Source organism: Pungitius pungitius, chromosome 10, assembly GCF_949316345.1.
Source record: "Pungitius pungitius chromosome 10, fPunPun2.1, whole genome shotgun sequence".
NCBI lineage: Eukaryota > Metazoa > Chordata > Actinopteri > Perciformes > Gasterosteidae > Pungitius > Pungitius pungitius.
Window position 1 is genome coordinate 13,193,746 of NC_084909.1, and position 16,906 is coordinate 13,210,651.

At 36.7% G+C, this 16,906-nt stretch overlaps 2 protein-coding genes across 2 annotated transcripts; one reads left to right on the forward strand and one right to left on the reverse strand.

Moving 5' to 3' along the window:
- Nucleotides 1-2,703: 2,703 nt before the first annotated feature.
- On the forward strand, nt 2,704-7,580 carry LOC134132845 (uncharacterized). Its single transcript, XM_062565245.1, has 12 exons — nt 2,704-3,305; nt 3,571-3,777; nt 3,949-4,187; nt 4,284-4,384; nt 4,508-4,683; nt 5,020-5,214; nt 5,534-5,620; nt 5,941-6,194; nt 6,276-6,401; nt 6,621-6,761; nt 6,928-7,036; nt 7,136-7,580. The coding sequence occupies exons 1-12, from the start codon at nt 3,164-3,166 to the stop codon at nt 7,345-7,347; spliced, it is 1,989 nt and encodes a 662-aa protein (XP_062421229.1). The 5' UTR covers nt 2,704-3,163; the 3' UTR covers nt 7,348-7,580.
- A 53-nt stretch (nt 7,581-7,633) lies between these two features.
- On the reverse strand, nt 7,634-10,051 carry LOC119220111 (uncharacterized). Its single transcript, XM_037475790.2, has 6 exons — nt 9,666-10,051; nt 9,415-9,548; nt 9,070-9,217; nt 8,728-8,976; nt 8,371-8,641; nt 7,634-8,053 (listed from the first exon to the last, which is right to left on the reverse strand). The coding sequence occupies exons 1-6, from the start codon at nt 10,049-10,051 to the stop codon at nt 7,856-7,858; spliced, it is 1,386 nt and encodes a 461-aa protein (XP_037331687.2). The 3' UTR covers nt 7,634-7,855.
- Between the last annotated feature and the right edge of the window lie 6,855 nt (nt 10,052-16,906).

The following is a 16,906-nucleotide window of genomic DNA, read 5'->3' on the forward strand; positions in this document are numbered from 1 at the left end:
CATACAGTGCGTTTTAGCTGTTTTCTCCTTCTGCAAAAGCTTTAAAAGTAACAATAAGGGTCAAAACGTAGTTGAGTGAATCAGGTTCTAAAACTATGCCTAATCATTCATACCATGATGATAATGATGAAAACAGGTCATTTCCTTAAAGGAAACAGTGTAAGCTCAAGCATTCTTCATACAGTGCGTTTTAGCTGTTTTCTCCGTCTTAAAAGCTTTGAAAGTAACAATAAGGGTCAAAACGTAGTTGAGTGAATCAGGTTCTAAAACTATGCCTAATCCTTCATACCATGATGATAATGATGAAAACAGGTCATTTCCTTAAAGGAAACAGTGTAAGCTCAAGCATTCTTCATACAGTGCGTTTTAGCTGTTTTCTCCTTCTGCAAAAGCTTTAAAAGTAACAATAAGGGTCAAAACGTAGTTGAGTGAATCAGGTTCTAAAACTATGCCTAATCCTTCATACCATGATGATAATGATGAAAACAGGTCATTTGCTTAAAAGAAACAGTGTAAGCTAAAGCACTCTTCATACAGTGCGTTTTAGCTGTTTTCCCCTTCTGCAAAAGCTTTAAAAGTAACAATAAGGGTCAAAACGTAGTTGAGTGAATCAGGTTCTAAAACTATGCCTAATCCTTCATACCATGATGATAATGATGAAAAGAGGTCATTTGCTTAAAAGAAACAGTGTAAGCTCAAGCATTCTTCATACAGTGCGTTTTAGCTGTTTTCTCCTTCTGCAAAAGCTTTAAAAGTAACAATAAGGGTCAAAACGTAGTTGAGTGAATCAGGTTCTAAAACTATGCCTAATCCTTCATACCATGATGATAATGATGAAAAGAGGTCATTTGGTTAAAAGAAACAGTGTAAGCTCAAGCATTCTTCATACAGTGCGTTTTAGCTGTTTTCTCCTTCTGCAAAAGCTTTAAAAGTAACAATAAGGGTCAAAACGTAGTTGAGTGAATCAGGTTCTAAAACTATGCCTAATAATTCATACCATGATGATAATGATGAAAACAGGTTATTTCCTTAAAGAAAACAGTGTAAGCTCAAGCATTTCATCATACAGTCCGTTTTAGCTGTTTTCTCCGTCTTTAAAAGCTTTGAAAGTAACAATAAGGGTCAAAACGTAGTTGAGTAAATCAGGTTCTAAAACTATGCCTAATCCTTCATACCATGATGAAAATGATGAAAACAGGTTATTTCCTTAAAGGAAACAGTGTAAGCTCAAGCATTCTTTATACAATCCTTTTTAGACGTTTTCTCCTACTGCAAAAGCTTTGAAAGTAACAATAAGGTTCAAAACGTAGTTGTGTGAATCAGGTTCTAAAACTATACCTAATCTTTTATACCATAATAACAATGATGAAAACAGGTCATTTGGTTAAAAGAAACAGTGTGAGCTAAAGCACTCTTCATACAGTGCGTTTTAGCTGTTTTCCCCTTCTGCAAAAGCTTTAAAAGTAACAATAAGGGTCAAAACGTAGTTGAGTGAATCAGGTTCTAAAACTATGCCTCATCCTTCATACCATGATGATAATGATGAAAACAGGTTATTTCCTTAAAGAAAACAGTGTAAGCTAAAGCATTCTTCATACAGTGCGTTTTAGCTGTTTTCTCCTTCTGCAAAAGCTTTAAAAGTAACAATAAGGGTCAAAACGTAGTTGAGTGAATCAGGTTCTAAAACTATGCCTAATAATTCATACCATGATGATAATGATGAAAACAGGTTATTTCCTTAAAGAAAACAGTGTAAGCTAAAGCATTCTTCATACAGTGCGTTTTAGCTGTTTTCTCCTTCTGCAAAAGCTTTAAAAGTAACAATAAGGGTCAAAACGTAGTTGAGTGAATCAGGTTCTAAAACTATGCCTAATAATTCATACCATGATGATAATGATGAAAACAGGTTATTTCCTTAAAGGAAACAGTGTAAGCTCAAGCATTCTTCATACAATCCTTTTTAGAAGTTTTCTCCTACTGCAAAAGCTTTAAAAGTAACAATAAGGGTCAAAACGTAGTTGAGTGAATCAGGTTCTAAAACTATGCCTAATCCTTCATACCATGATGATAATGATGAAAACAGGTCATTTGCTTAAAAGAAACAGTGTAAGCTAAAGCACTCTTCATACAGTGCGTTTTAGCTGTTTTCCCCTTCTGCAAAAGCTTTAAAAGTAACAATAAGGGTCAAAACGTAGTTGAGTGAATCAGGTTCTAAAACTATGCCTAATCCTTCATACCATGATGATAATGATGAAAAGAGGTCATTTGCTTAAAAGAAACAGTGTAAGCTCAAGCATTCTTCATACAGTGCGTTTTAGCTGTTTTCTCCTTCTGCAAAAGCTTTAAAAGTAACAATAAGGGTCAAAACGTAGTTGAGTGAATCAGGTTCTAAAACTATGCCTAATCCTTCATACCATGATGATAATGATGAAAAGAGGTCATTTGCTTAAAAGAAACAGTGTAAGCTCAAGCATTCTTCATACAGTGCGTTTTAGCTGTTTTCTCCTTCTGCAAAAGCTTTAAAAGTAACAATAAGGGTCAAAACGTAGTTGAGTGAATCAGGTTCTAAAACTATGCCTAATAATTCATACCATGATGATAATGATGAAAACAGGTTATTTCCTTAAAGAAAACAGTGTAAGCTCAAGCATTTCATCATACAGTCCGTTTTTATGGAGGACTAAAAGGGCCACAATGAAATAAATAAAAACACCATTAAATAATTACTTAAATGTGTCATTAATTAATTAAAATTAGAATTAAATACATAAAAGTGTAATTAAATGTGTCATTAATTAATTAAAATACTGATTCATTGTATGTAAAATGCATATATAACTATTTTACTATTTACATTTACATTTCATGGGCCTGCGTTGCAGCGCTTCATGAATTACTTAAAACTGTCAAATTGACCCATCAAAAGTTGGTAGGCGGAACCTAACGCCTGATTGGTTACCCTGTGCATCAAGTCAAGACAAATCAATTCGAGATACTGGATTGATGCAGAGCTACTGAACACATTCCAATACACTTGGTGGCGCTATTCACCTCTACGTTGGTTTGGATACGCTGTTAAACAGAACTTTCATTGCAACGGCTAAAAATAAAGGAGATTACGCGGTCCTGCTAGCCCCAATGTTGAGACGCCGTGCAGGACAAAATGTCAAAAAGTTGCCCAGAGCTGCTGAGAGAAGCAGCGAATTTGATTGAGGAAGCTCTGCGCAGAAGTCCAACGGCTCCGGCGGCTCCGGCGGCTCCGTCACAGCAGATACCGGCCGCTCAATCACGTACACCTGTCCAAGGTAAGCTAAGTAATTTCATGTTAGCCAGGTGTGCTACTAATTAATGATTCGGGACACACGTGTGGGTTAAATTAGATCGCCTCGAAAATGAATTTGTATGTGGTATTATGATGTTTCGTGCGTGACACGTTCATTGTTAATTGGGGGAGCTTAAAACGAGCTAGTTCGCTAATGGTGTTAGCTGGTTTGAGCATCCCAAGATAGAAGTAGAGGCTGTTTTAGCTGACTGGTGACCATTGAGTGGTGACGTTTTTCTGTGTTACAGCGGAGGTAGCAAGGCTCTTTGCGCCATATAACATTGGAGCCAGAAGGAATATGACGAGACGACCAGCACAAGTCCAAGTTTGCCGAAGAAGCTACACACACACCGTCTGTTGTTTGGCTGACCACAATGCGGATAAAATTCCAAGCGTACTGTTTAAAGCTGAACTTCTTACTTCAGGACTTGGAGAGCAAAAAGTAACATTTTCAGGTCAGTGCGAACTATGGATTTACCAAAACTAAAAAATGTGTGTACTGTTCGTTGAAATTATTTGCATTTATGTAAACGTAATTGATTTTAATAGTGTGAATAATAGTTATCACAGGCTTATTTGCTTAATTTAAGGTGAGGTGAGTTATGATTTTGTTTTGTTTTCTCCAGGGAATGACCACGATCCCATGGTTATAACAAATAAACTGATGGAAGTGTTTCCGAAGCTCCAACAAGGTGGAGGCTTTGAATTTCTAAAACTTGTAGGATCGACTCGCAGTCGAAATCTTGCATTGCTTCAGTGTCCCAGCACTGGATACACCCTTGCCTATCTGAAAGATCCATCGACGATGATTGGACAGGCTACCATCTACATACGTCCACTTCAACAGGATCTATCCTTAGATTGTGTACATAAATTTACAGAGACCTAGTTTAATACATAATCAAAACAAAGATTACTGGTGACTTTTAATCATTAATTAAAAGCCATTTGTTGTTGTTAGGAGAGCTCACGTCCTGCCTCTGGTCCAGTCATCCCCTGCATCACTTGTCAGAAGGAAGTTCCCTTTTCAGAGATGAAGCTGCACAGATTGAGCTGCAATGGGTATGTACTTCCTAAAGCAATGCAAGGGTAGCATATTCATTTTCTTAGGGAATATGTCCTCTTGGAGTGTTGTGCACACAAATAAGTGAGTATGACCATCATTTCAATTGTATTCACTTCAAGGACACCCATGCAGGAATCAGAAAGAGAACAAGAGGGAGGCCAAAGGGAAGAAAATGATAGTGAGACCGCCCTAGTCAGTGACAGTGTTCCAGAGAGGTCTGAAACATCAGCCGAGAGTGCAGTAGTACCAGCAGTGATTGTTAACGAGGAGTTGGATCACAAAGAAACAGACAGTGGTATGTGTCATCACAATAGTGTTGCTATAAGATTGTGTGTAACTGAAAAGTCAATAGAAAGATAACACTTGTAAGATATAATTGGATAAGATAATACAGTTACAGGCAATTAATAACATGCACCTGGGTTTTTCTATTTTTCTAATATTTAGTTTTTGTTGAATGCCTTTTTATGTCAACTCAGCGTTGTGACAGATTTGTAAGCTGTTGGGTCTCGCGTTTTATCAGTGATAAAACTGATCTCCTGTTCTGTAGAGTGAGAGGGTATCTGTATATGCAGGTAACATGCCAACTCATATTTCTCTGGAATAGATAACTTTGTTGTCTTTTGTTTAGAATGGAAGCTTATTAAAGAACCCACTCAAGCTGCCAAAGTTTTCAAAGAGAATCTGCTAAGGGAACATGCAACTGGGAAACCACTTAGAATGAAGATGGATGTAAGGGAGTCTGAAGAGGACCGGGAACGGGAGCTTCTCTTATTCTATAAACAGCAGCAAGAATGGGCATGTCCACTTCATTGTACTCTGGTTGGTAAGTAATATAAAGTTTATAATATAAATACATCAGTACAGTTTATACCACTCAAGTAGCATATATGGAATTGTCCCATTGGAAAATGGGACAATGAAATGCACAAAATTATATAATTGATAAAAAATGTTATGTATGTGAATATTGTGCACAATATACTCTTATCTGGAATAATCAATATTAAGGATGCTGTTCTAGAATTACAGCCAATAGAATTTTGACTATTTTTCTCCCTTGTTTGTTAAATGTTAGCTAATTCAGTTACCTGTATTTGTCGGCCACTTTTTTCCACTGTGTTATTATCAGTATTTAATTTCAGGTGATGTTGCTATCGGAGAGGGAGTGATGCGGTACTTTATGACAACAATCATATCCAAACTCCAGTTTGGATTCAGTCTAGATCTTGGTAAGTACACGCACACGTTCTGGTGGTTGATGAACGCAGATATGTGTTGTTTAGCGGAGGGTCGGTGGGCAATGTTTTGTGTCAGGTAAATCGGTAGTGGGGTATACAGGGGGGTTGCATTTGTAGTAGTTTGGGGTCATTTTGGAGTAGGCTACAATTTGGTTTAAGTGAATTCTACAAGCAGCAATAACACAGGCCAAGTAATCGCCCGTTCCAAACAGGCACATTTTCAACGGGCACTGCACTAGTATGATGTAATTTTATGTATTTAAGAGGTTAATTGTGGTGACTTTATTCCTTGCTCTCTTGGTACTTTACAGGAGGAATGGGCCGAACACTGCTATTTGAGGGTGAACCTGACCATCTTGTTCCAGCAGCATCAGAGGCACTTAATGAAAGCAACCTCTTCCGGGTTGCAGGAAGGATGTTGGCCCACACCTTTCTGCATGACGGTCCCCATGTCACAGGATTAAGTCCTGCTGTAATTCATGTACTCTTCAATGGGGACCCTGAAATGGCTACTGTTGTTGTTAAAGACTGTCCTGATCTGCACATCAGGAGCATCATAGAACTGGTATGTAACCTAAAAAAACTTTGCCATGTAAAAAAAATATTGCTTGGGCTGATATAATAAATGGTATGGTCCTTATTCTAGCTTGAACATGAAGAACTTACACCGGAACAGAAAGACACAGTTTCAGATCTTTCCATGTCTTGGGATCTTCCGGCAGTCACCAAAACAAATCGGAGATGGCTACATAATAAACTTCTACTCCATGCAGTGAGTTCCTGCTGGTGACAGAATCCATTGCTGTACTTGTTGAAATTATGGAATGTATTCTGAACCCTGACTTGTTAATGTTAACACAAGAGTTTAAGTACTAGAGTTTAAATGGATTTTTTAAGGCACTTTATTGTGCTTTTATTAACATTTTTTCTACTTTGTCAACAAATTTGGGTTAAGGATTTGGGCTGTAATATGGGTCGGTCTGTCTCTTAGGTCGTTGGGAGGACCATGCGCCAAATTAAACAGTTGAGAAAGGGACTGAAAGATGTGATGGTATGGCCCCTGCTGACATCTAGGCCAGATGTTGTCCCACTTCTTTTCCCCAAAATGGCTGAAATGCAGTTCACACCCCAGGTAAGTCAGTAATTTAGTTATATTTGTGACTTAACTTGATGAATTTTACGTCTATTTTCAATGACTGAGCTGGCTATTTTTCCATTTTCCAAAAATGTGATCTGCATAGTCCTTCACCAAAATAAGTTCTCCCTTTTTTTAAATTACAATTTTTCTTTTCTTTAAGATGCTCCTAGAAAAAATCACATGGCCAGTTGAGGACAGTGATGATGAAGACTTTGACTTGGACACCACCTGCCGCATCACTGGCTTTTTAAGGATGTTCATTGAAACAGGTATAAACCTTATTTCTCTTTTTACAAATGCTTCTGTCTCATGGATAGATATGAAATTAAGTTGAACTAAATGTGTTCAATCCATTGTATGACTTTTAGCTTCATCAGGTACCCTGGCCCAGCTGCTGACATTCTGGGTTGGCTGGGAGATGCTTCCTCCTGAATTGATAGTGGAGATTTCTGGGGGAACCCTTCCTACGTCCTCCACATGCTTTGAAACCCTAAAGCTGCCAGCTCATTTCAAAATCTACATGGACTTTGAGAAAGCACTTGTCGCTGCTATAAAAAGTACTGGATTTGGGCTGGTTTAAGTTTGTTCAGACAGATGTCAATTAGGGCTGGGTAATATTTCAATATTATATCTATCGTAATTTTGACATGTAATGTTACATGGTAAGTTCAGTCTTTTCCTGGTTTCAAAGGCTGCATTACAGTAAAGTGTAATTTTCTGAATTTACCAGACTGTTCTAGTATTTGCCTTTAACCACTTAGTCATTATATCCACATTATGATGGTTATTTATCAGAAATTTAAAGGTGGAAGATATTTTGTGGCTGAATCAATTGTCAACCATACAATATCGTCATTGAGGTTTGGTCAAAAATATTGTGATATTTGATTTTCTCCATATTGCCCAGCCCTAATGTCAATGCCTACACTGTTCAGAGTCTTTGAAAACTTAGATTAACACACTGTGCAGTAGTTGACCTTTTGTTATTCATTTTTTTATTCTGCATATATATTTCTTTTAAAAGGAAAGCAAACTTTCAGTTTTTGACTGCTGGTTCTAACACAACAAATAAAAACATGGCTTGGACATCAGTCTAAGATTCTTGATAACACTTCCACAGTCTCTACATATAATCTAAGCGCATCAGTAACAGAAACTCCTGGAGCTGGCAAAATTGCAACCTCTTCATCTGAGAGCTCACGGGCCAGCTGAACCTCAGGGACTGATACAGTGCCTCCATGAAGGCCGTGAGGTCCGTTCCAGTCGATCCCATACTCTTCAGAAATCTGAATAGATGACAAGCATAATCAAACTTGTGCTTAAAAATAGTTTGACATGTCCTTATGCAAGATTGTTATTTTTGGTCACCAAGTCAGTGAGAAATTGTTAGTTATTAAAATCAGCTTTGTAAAATAATACAGCTGTAGTATGCACTGTAGAAACTACAGCTCACAGGTTGATCTTTAAAAGCTTGGGAGATTCTAAAGACAATAATCTATAGTAAATGCTCCATTTTAAAGTACCACATTTATCAAAAAAAAAATTCCTCCCATAATTCCTTTGGGGAAACACTTTTAAAACGTGTTTAAAGTTGATTGTTAACCTCAGTAGGATCCTCCTCAGGGCCTTGCTCTCTGTATCTTCTCCAGAGTTGCTGTGGTGACTGATTCCTTTCAGTTCTCAGACCGTGAAAGTTCCAAGCGTCGCGAAAAGAGTCTAGGCTTTGCTGGACCAGTGGAAGGAAAATCCGGTGCAGAGCGAAAAGATGGACTTCATTGTCTGGATTCAGTGTTCCCTGATCTTCCAATGAAGTAAAGATCTGATAGAAGAGGTCCAGGGCATGTTCATAAACATCTCTCCACATCCTCTCTATTCTGTGTTTAGGATAAAATTGACAAATTGTTAATTTATGTGACGTATGTTAGTTGTGTGAGCCTAGTTGCCAAACACATTTCTTTACCGCTGATTGTGGACACTTCTGCCTGTGATGTGTGAATTCCTGTCGGTACCTCTGCTTCTGATCATGAATTCTGCTACATCTGCATTCTCCCCCCCTTTATCAGACCGTACCCTTGATGGCAGCCCATACTGCTCAACAGCGGCGATAAAGCTCTGTAAGACCGTATGAGCTCTGTTATTGCCAGCCACAGTCAGGTAGACCACTAAACGACTGAATCCATCCACCCCACCGTGGACAACAAATCTCCACCTGTTGCAAACACATGAAAAGATACTTTATTGTAAATAAAATTGTAATGAAACATCTAGAACGATGCATTGTTTATCTGCTAATATCACTTACCTGATGAGCTTATGGTGGCCATCTATATGCCACAAAGAGTTTGGGCCAGGAACAAAATACTGCCGTCGCCTTAATACACGCAGCCTCAGACGTCTCATGTGGACTCCCTCTGCATCTACTCTGCGTAAAGACTCTTGCAGTCTTGAGACTGAGGAGAGGAACATCCGGACAGCTCAGAATATTACTGTCAGATATTGTGTTTCTTGTGTGAAATGCGTTTCTCTCCTATTATACACATTCTACATCTCAGAGGCGATGTCTTTAAGCAGGCTTCCTTCACCTTTCAAAAGGGCAGAGCTCCAAATTAAAAATACATTTAAATAATGCCCATATTATTATACTCACTTGGAACACGCACACCTCTTGCATTCAGGTGACCACGCATTAGCTTGTAGCCGGTGTTTGGATGACTTCTGTGAATTTCACTTACAATATGGTCCAACTCCTCATCATTCACAGCTGAATAGAGATCGGTTTTTCTGTAGAAACAAAAAAAAACACAACATCAAGTAATGTTACCTTAAACGCCATATTCTTTCAGAGTGTATGAGAGCAGCAATTCATAAACAGAAACCTTATGAATTTAGTGTAAATACCTTAAACTGTATTGTTGCATGCGCCTCTTGATAGTCCTTTTTGACACTCCGAACATCGCTGCAATTTGAACTGCGGGAACTCCACAAAGAACTTGGTGCTCCAGAACTGCACTCGGTATGTCAAACGGCAAACGCCCCGGTCCCTGTGTGTGTTGGGCCTGATGCGCCCTGGTACCAGAGAAGCGGTGGACAACTTCTTCTAGATTTGCAATCACTCTGTGGTCGATATCTTCGTCGGAAAGTGCGGAAATGACTCCAACAACTTCAATAAGTTCCTCTGCTTTACTAGCTACATGCTCTGATTCAGCAGGTCCTGCTTCTACATCCTCTGCTAAGTTTAAAATGTCTCTCACCAACTCCCTGGAAAGTTCACGGAGATCCTCCATGTTTCTTCTTCTTCTTCTTTTTGTTGTTTTACGGCGGTTGGCAACCATCTTATAGGTGCATTACCGCCACCTTCTATCCTCCATGTTTCAATCCAGGTACTCTACTTCAGACCAAAGCAATGGATCAGACTAGATTCGCGTTAGCCCCGCCCACTGACTTTGATGGGTCAGTTTGACAGTTTTAAGTAATTCATGAAGCGCTGCAACGCAGGATCATGAAATGTAAATGTAAATAGTGAAATAGTTATATATGTATTTTACATTAAATGAATCTGTATTTTAATTAATTAATGACACATTCAAGTACACATTTATGTATTTAATTCCAATTTTAATTAATAAATGACACATTTATGTAATTATTTGATTGTGTATTTATTTATTTAATTGTGGCACTTTTAGTCCTCCATACGTTTTAGCTGTTTTCTCCGTCTTTAAAAGCTTTGAAAGTAACAATAAGGGTCAAAACGTAGTTGAGTAAATCAGGTTCTAAAACTATGCCTAATCCTTCATACCATGATGAAAATGATGAAAACAGGTTATTTCCTTAAAGGAAACAGTGTAAGCTCAAGCATTCTTTATACAATCCTTTTTAGACGTTTTCTCCTACTGCAAAAGCTTTGAAAGTAACAATAAGGTTCAAAACGTAGTTGTGTGAATCAGGTTCTAAAACTATACCTAATCTTTTATACCATAATAACAATGATGAAAACAGGTCATTTGGTTAAAAGAAACAGTGTGAGCTCAAGCATTTCTTCATACAGTGCGTTTTAGCTGTTTTCCCCTTCTGCAAAAGCTTTAAAAGTAACAATAAGGGTCAAAACGTAGTTGAGTGAATCAGGTTCTAAAACTATGCCTAATAATTCATACCATGATGATAATGATGAAAAGAGGTCATTTGCTTAAAAGAAACAGTGTAAGCTCAAGCATTCTTCATACAGTGCGTTTTAGCTGTTTTCTCCTTCTGCAAAAGCTTTAAAAGTAACAATAAGGGTCAAAACGTAGTTGAGTGAATCAGGTTCTAAAACTATGCCTAATCATTCATACCATGATGATAATGATGAAAACAGGTCATTTCCTTAAAGGAAACAGTGTAAGCTCAAGCATTCTTCATACAGTGCGTTTTAGCTGTTTTCTCCGTCTTAAAAGCTTTGAAAGTAACAATAAGGGTCAAAACGTAGTTGAGTGAATCAGGTTCTAAAACTATGCCTAATCCTTCATACCATGATGATAATGATGAAAACAGGTCATTTCCTTAAAGGAAACAGTGTAAGCTCAAGCATTCTTCATACAGTGCGTTTTAGCTGTTTTCTCCTTCTGCAAAAGCTTTAAAAGTAACAATAAGGGTCAAAACGTAGTTGAGTGAATCAGGTTCTAAAACTATGCCTAATCCTTCATACCATGATGATAATGATGAAAACAGGTCATTTGCTTAAAAGAAACAGTGTAAGCTAAAGCACTCTTCATACAGTGCGTTTTAGCTGTTTTCCCCTTCTGCAAAAGCTTTAAAAGTAACAATAAGGGTCAAAACGTAGTTGAGTGAATCAGGTTCTAAAACTATGCCTAATCCTTCATACCATGATGATAATGATGAAAAGAGGTCATTTGCTTAAAAGAAACAGTGTAAGCTCAAGCATTCTTCATACAGTGCGTTTTAGCTGTTTTCTCCTTCTGCAAAAGCTTTAAAAGTAACAATAAGGGTCAAAACGTAGTTGAGTGAATCAGGTTCTAAAACTATGCCTAATCCTTCATACCATGATGATAATGATGAAAAGAGGTCATTTGGTTAAAAGAAACAGTGTAAGCTCAAGCATTCTTCATACAGTGCGTTTTAGCTGTTTTCTCCTTCTGCAAAAGCTTTAAAAGTAACAATAAGGGTCAAAACGTAGTTGAGTGAATCAGGTTCTAAAACTATGCCTAATAATTCATACCATGATGATAATGATGAAAACAGGTTATTTCCTTAAAGAAAACAGTGTAAGCTCAAGCATTTCATCATACAGTCCGTTTTAGCTGTTTTCTCCGTCTTTAAAAGCTTTGAAAGTAACAATAAGGGTCAAAACGTAGTTGAGTAAATCAGGTTCTAAAACTATGCCTAATCCTTCATACCATGATGAAAATGATGAAAACAGGTTATTTCCTTAAAGGAAACAGTGTAAGCTCAAGCATTCTTTATACAATCCTTTTTAGACGTTTTCTCCTACTGCAAAAGCTTTGAAAGTAACAATAAGGTTCAAAACGTAGTTGTGTGAATCAGGTTCTAAAACTATACCTAATCTTTTATACCATAATAACAATGATGAAAACAGGTCATTTGGTTAAAAGAAACAGTGTGAGCTCAAGCATTTCTTCATACAGTGCGTTTTAGCTGTTTTCTCCTTCTGCAAAAGCTTTAAAAGTAACAATAAGGGTCAAAACGTAGTTGAGTGAATCAGGTTCTAAAACTATGCCTCATCCTTCATACCATGATGATAATGATGAAAACAGGTTATTTCCTTAAAGAAAACAGTGTAAGCTAAAGCATTCTTCATACAGTGCGTTTTAGCTGTTTTCTCCTTCTGCAAAAGCTTTAAAAGTAACAATAAGGGTCAAAACGTAGTTGAGTGAATCAGGTTCTAAAACTATGCCTAATAATTCATACCATGATGATAATGATGAAAACAGGTTATTTCCTTAAAGAAAACAGTGTAAGCTAAAGCATTCTTCATACAGTGCGTTTTAGCTGTTTTCTCCTTCTGCAAAAGCTTTAAAAGTAACAATAAGGGTCAAAACGTAGTTGAGTGAATCAGGTTCTAAAACTATGCCTAATAATTCATACCATGATGATAATGATGAAAACAGGTTATTTCCTTAAAGGAAACAGTGTAAGCTCAAGCATTCTTCATACAATCCTTTTTAGAAGTTTTCTCCTACTGCAAAAGCTTTGAAAGTAACAATAAGGTTCAAAACGTAGTTGTGTGAATCAGGTTCTAAAACTATGCCTAATCCTTCATACCATGATGATAATGATGAAAAGAGGTCATTTGCTTAAAAGAAACAGTGTAAGCTCAAGCATTCTTCATACAGTGCGTTTTAGCTGTTTCCCCTTCTGCAAAAGCTTTAAAAGTAACAATAAGGGTCAAAACGTAGTTGAGTGAATCAGGTTCTAAAACTATGCCTAATCCTTCATACCATGATGATAATGATGAAAACAGGTCATTTGCTTAAAAGAAACAGTGTAAGCTCAAGCATTCTTCATACAATCCGTTTTAGAAGTTTTCTCCTACTGCAAAAGCTTTGAAAGTAACAATAAGGGTCAAAACGTAGTTGAGTGAATCAGGTTCTAAAACTATACCTAATCTTTTATACCATAATAACAATGATGAAAACAGGTCATTTGGTTAAAAGAAACAGTGTAAGCTCAAGCATTTCATCATACAGTCCGTTTTAGCTGTTTTCTCCGTCTTTAAAAGCTTTGAAAGTAACAATAAGGGTCAAAACGTAGTTGAGTGAATCAGGTTCTAAAACTATGCCTAATCCTTCATACCATGATGATAATGATGAAAAGAGGTCATTTGCTTAAAAGAAACAGTGTAAGCTCAAGCATTTCATCATACAGTCCGTTTTAGCTGTTTTCTCCGTCTTTAAAAGCTTTGAAAGTAACAATAAGGGTCAAAACGTAGTTGAGTGAATCAGGTTCTAAAACTATGCCTAATCCTTCATACCATGATGATAATGATGAAAACAGGTCATTTCCTTAAAGAAAACAGTGTAAGCTCAAGCATTTCATCATACAGTCCGTTTTAGCTGTTTTCTCCGTCTTTAAAAGCTTTGAAAGTAACAATAAGGGTCAAAACGTAGTTGAGTGAATCAGGTTCTAAAACTATGCCTAATCCTTCATACCATGATGATAATTATGAAAAGAGGTCATTTGCTTAAAAGAAACAGTGTAAGCTCAAGCACTCTTCATACAGTGCGTTTTAGCTGTTTTCCCCTTCTGCAAAAGCTTTAAAAGTAACAATAAGGGTCAAAACGTAGTTGAGTGAATCAGGTTCTAAAACTATGCCTAATCATTCATACCATGATGATAATGATGAAAACAGGTCATTTCCTTAAAGGAAACAGTGTAAGCTCAAGCATTCTTCATACAGTGCGTTTTAGCTGTTTTCTCCGTCTTAAAAGCTTTGAAAGTAACAATAAGGGTCAAAACGTAGTTGAGTGAATCAGGTTCTAAAACTATGCCTAATCCTTCATACCATGATGATAATGATGAAAACAGGTCATTTCCTTAAAGGAAACAGTGTAAGCTCAAGCATTCTTCATACAGTGCGTTTTAGCTGTTTTCTCCTTCTGCAAAAGCTTTAAAAGTAACAATAAGGGTCAAAACGTAGTTGAGTGAATCAGGTTCTAAAACTATGCCTAATCCTTCATACCATGATGATAATGATGAAAACAGGTCATTTGCTTAAAAGAAACAGTGTAAGCTAAAGCACTCTTCATACAGTGCGTTTTAGCTGTTTTCCCCTTCTGCAAAAGCTTTAAAAGTAACAATAAGGGTCAAAACGTAGTTGAGTGAATCAGGTTCTAAAACTATGCCTAATCCTTCATACCATGATGATAATGATGAAAAGAGGTCATTTGCTTAAAAGAAACAGTGTAAGCTCAAGCATTCTTCATACAGTGCGTTTTAGCTGTTTTCTCCTTCTGCAAAAGCTTTAAAAGTAACAATAAGGGTCAAAACGTAGTTGAGTGAATCAGGTTCTAAAACTATGCCTAATCCTTCATACCATGATGATAATGATGAAAAGAGGTCATTTGCTTAAAAGAAACAGTGTAAGCTCAAGCATTCTTCATACAGTGCGTTTTAGCTGTTTTCTCCTTCTGCAAAAGCTTTAAAAGTAACAATAAGGGTCAAAACGTAGTTGAGTGAATCAGGTTCTAAAACTATGCCTAATAATTCATACCATGATGATAATGATGAAAACAGGTTATTTCCTTAAAGAAAACAGTGTAAGCTCAAGCATTTCATCATACAGTCCGTTTTAGCTGTTTTCTCCGTCTTTAAAAGCTTTGAAAGTAACAATAAGGGTCAAAACGTAGTTGAGTAAATCAGGTTCTAAAACTATGCCTAATCCTTCATACCATGATGAAAATGATGAAAACAGGTTATTTCCTTAAAGGAAACAGTGTAAGCTCAAGCATTCTTTATACAATCCTTTTTAGACGTTTTCTCCTACTGCAAAAGCTTTGAAAGTAACAATAAGGTTCAAAACGTAGTTGTGTGAATCAGGTTCTAAAACTATACCTAATCTTTTATACCATAATAACAATGATGAAAACAGGTCATTTGGTTAAAAGAAACAGTGTGAGCTCAAGCATTTCTTCATACAGTGCGTTTTAGCTGTTTTCTCCTTCTGCAAAAGCTTTAAAAGTAACAATAAGGGTCAAAACGTAGTTGAGTGAATCAGGTTCTAAAACTATGCCTCATCCTTCATACCATGATGATAATGATGAAAACAGGTTATTTCCTTAAAGAAAACAGTGTAAGCTAAAGCATTCTTCATACAGTGCGTTTTAGCTGTTTTCTCCTTCTGCAAAAGCTTTAAAAGTAACAATAAGGGTCAAAACGTAGTTGAGTGAATCAGGTTCTAAAACTATGCCTAATAATTCATACCATGATGATAATGATGAAAACAGGTTATTTCCTTAAAGAAAACAGTGTAAGCTAAAGCATTCTTCATACAGTGCGTTTTAGCTGTTTTCTCCTTCTGCAAAAGCTTTAAAAGTAACAATAAGGGTCAAAACGTAGTTGAGTGAATCAGGTTCTAAAACTATGCCTAATAATTCATACCATGATGATAATGATGAAAACAGGTTATTTCCTTAAAGGAAACAGTGTAAGCTCAAGCATTCTTCATACAATCCTTTTTAGAAGTTTTCTCCTACTGCAAAAGCTTTGAAAGTAACAATAAGGGTCAAAACGTAGTTGAGTGAATCAGGTTCTAAAACTATGCCTAATAATTCATACCATGATGATAATGATGAAAACAGGTTATTTCCTTAAAGAAAACAGTGTAAGCTCAAGCATTTCATCATACAGTCCGTTTTAGCTGTTTTCTCCGTCTTTAAAAGCTTTGAAAGTAACAATAAGGGTCAAAACGTAGTTGAGTAAATCAGGTTCTAAAACTATGCCTAATCCTTCATACCATGATGAAAATGATGAAAACAGGTTATTTCCTTAAAGGAAACAGTGTAAGCTCAAGCATTCTTTATACAATCCTTTTTAGACGTTTTCTCCTACTGCAAAAGCTTTGAAAGTAACAATAAGGTTCAAAACGTAGTTGAGTGAATCAGGTTCTAAAACTATGCCTAATCCTTCATACCATGATGATAATGATGAAAACAGGTCATTTGCTTAAAAGAAACAGTGTAAGCTAAAGCACTCTTCATACAGTGCGTTTTAGCTGTTTTCCCCTTCTGCAAAAGCTTTAAAAGTAACAATAAGGGTCAAAACGTAGTTGAGTGAATCAGGTTCTAAAACTATACCTAATCTTTTATACCATAATAACAATGATGAAAACAGGTCATTTGGTTAAAAGAAACAGTGTAAGCTCAAGCATTTCATCATACAGTCCGTTTTAGCTGTTTTCTCCGTCTTTAAAAGCTTTGAAAGTAACAATAAGGGTCAAAACGTAGTTGAGTGAATCAGGTTCTAAAACTATGCCTAATCCTTCATACCATGATGATAATGATGAAAAGAGGTCATTTGCTTAAAAGAAACAGTGTAAGCTCAAGCATTTCATCATACAGTCCGTTTTAGCTGTTTTCTCCGTCTTTAAAAGCTTTGAAAGTAACAATAAGGGTCAAAACGTAGTT

What these genes read in the sequence shown, in the direction of transcription:
- LOC134132845 (XM_062565245.1), top strand. Translation starts at nt 3,164, where the DNA reads ATGTCAAAAAGTTGCCCAGAGCTGCTGAGAGAAGCAGCGAATTTGATT. An exon ending in TCACAAAGAAACAGACAGTG is followed by an intron (nt 4,684 to 5,019) that starts GTATGTGTCATC and finishes TCTTTTGTTTAG; the next exon opens with AATGGAAGCTTATTAAAGAA. An exon ending in AAGGATGTTCATTGAAACAG is followed by an intron (nt 7,037 to 7,135) that starts GTATAAACCTTA and finishes TATGACTTTTAG; the next exon opens with CTTCATCAGGTACCCTGGCC.
- LOC119220111 (XM_037475790.2), bottom strand. Translation starts at nt 10,051, where the DNA reads ATGGAGGATCTCCGTGAACTTTCCAGGGAGTTGGTGAGAGACATTTTA. An exon ending in ATGCAACAATACAGTTTAAG is followed by an intron (nt 9,549 to 9,665) that starts GTATTTACACTA and finishes TTGTTTCTACAG; the next exon opens with AAAAACCGATCTCTATTCAG. An exon ending in AAGAGGTGTGCGTGTTCCAA is followed by an intron (nt 9,218 to 9,414) that starts GTGAGTATAATA and finishes TCCTCTCCTCAG; the next exon opens with TCTCAAGACTGCAAGAGTCT.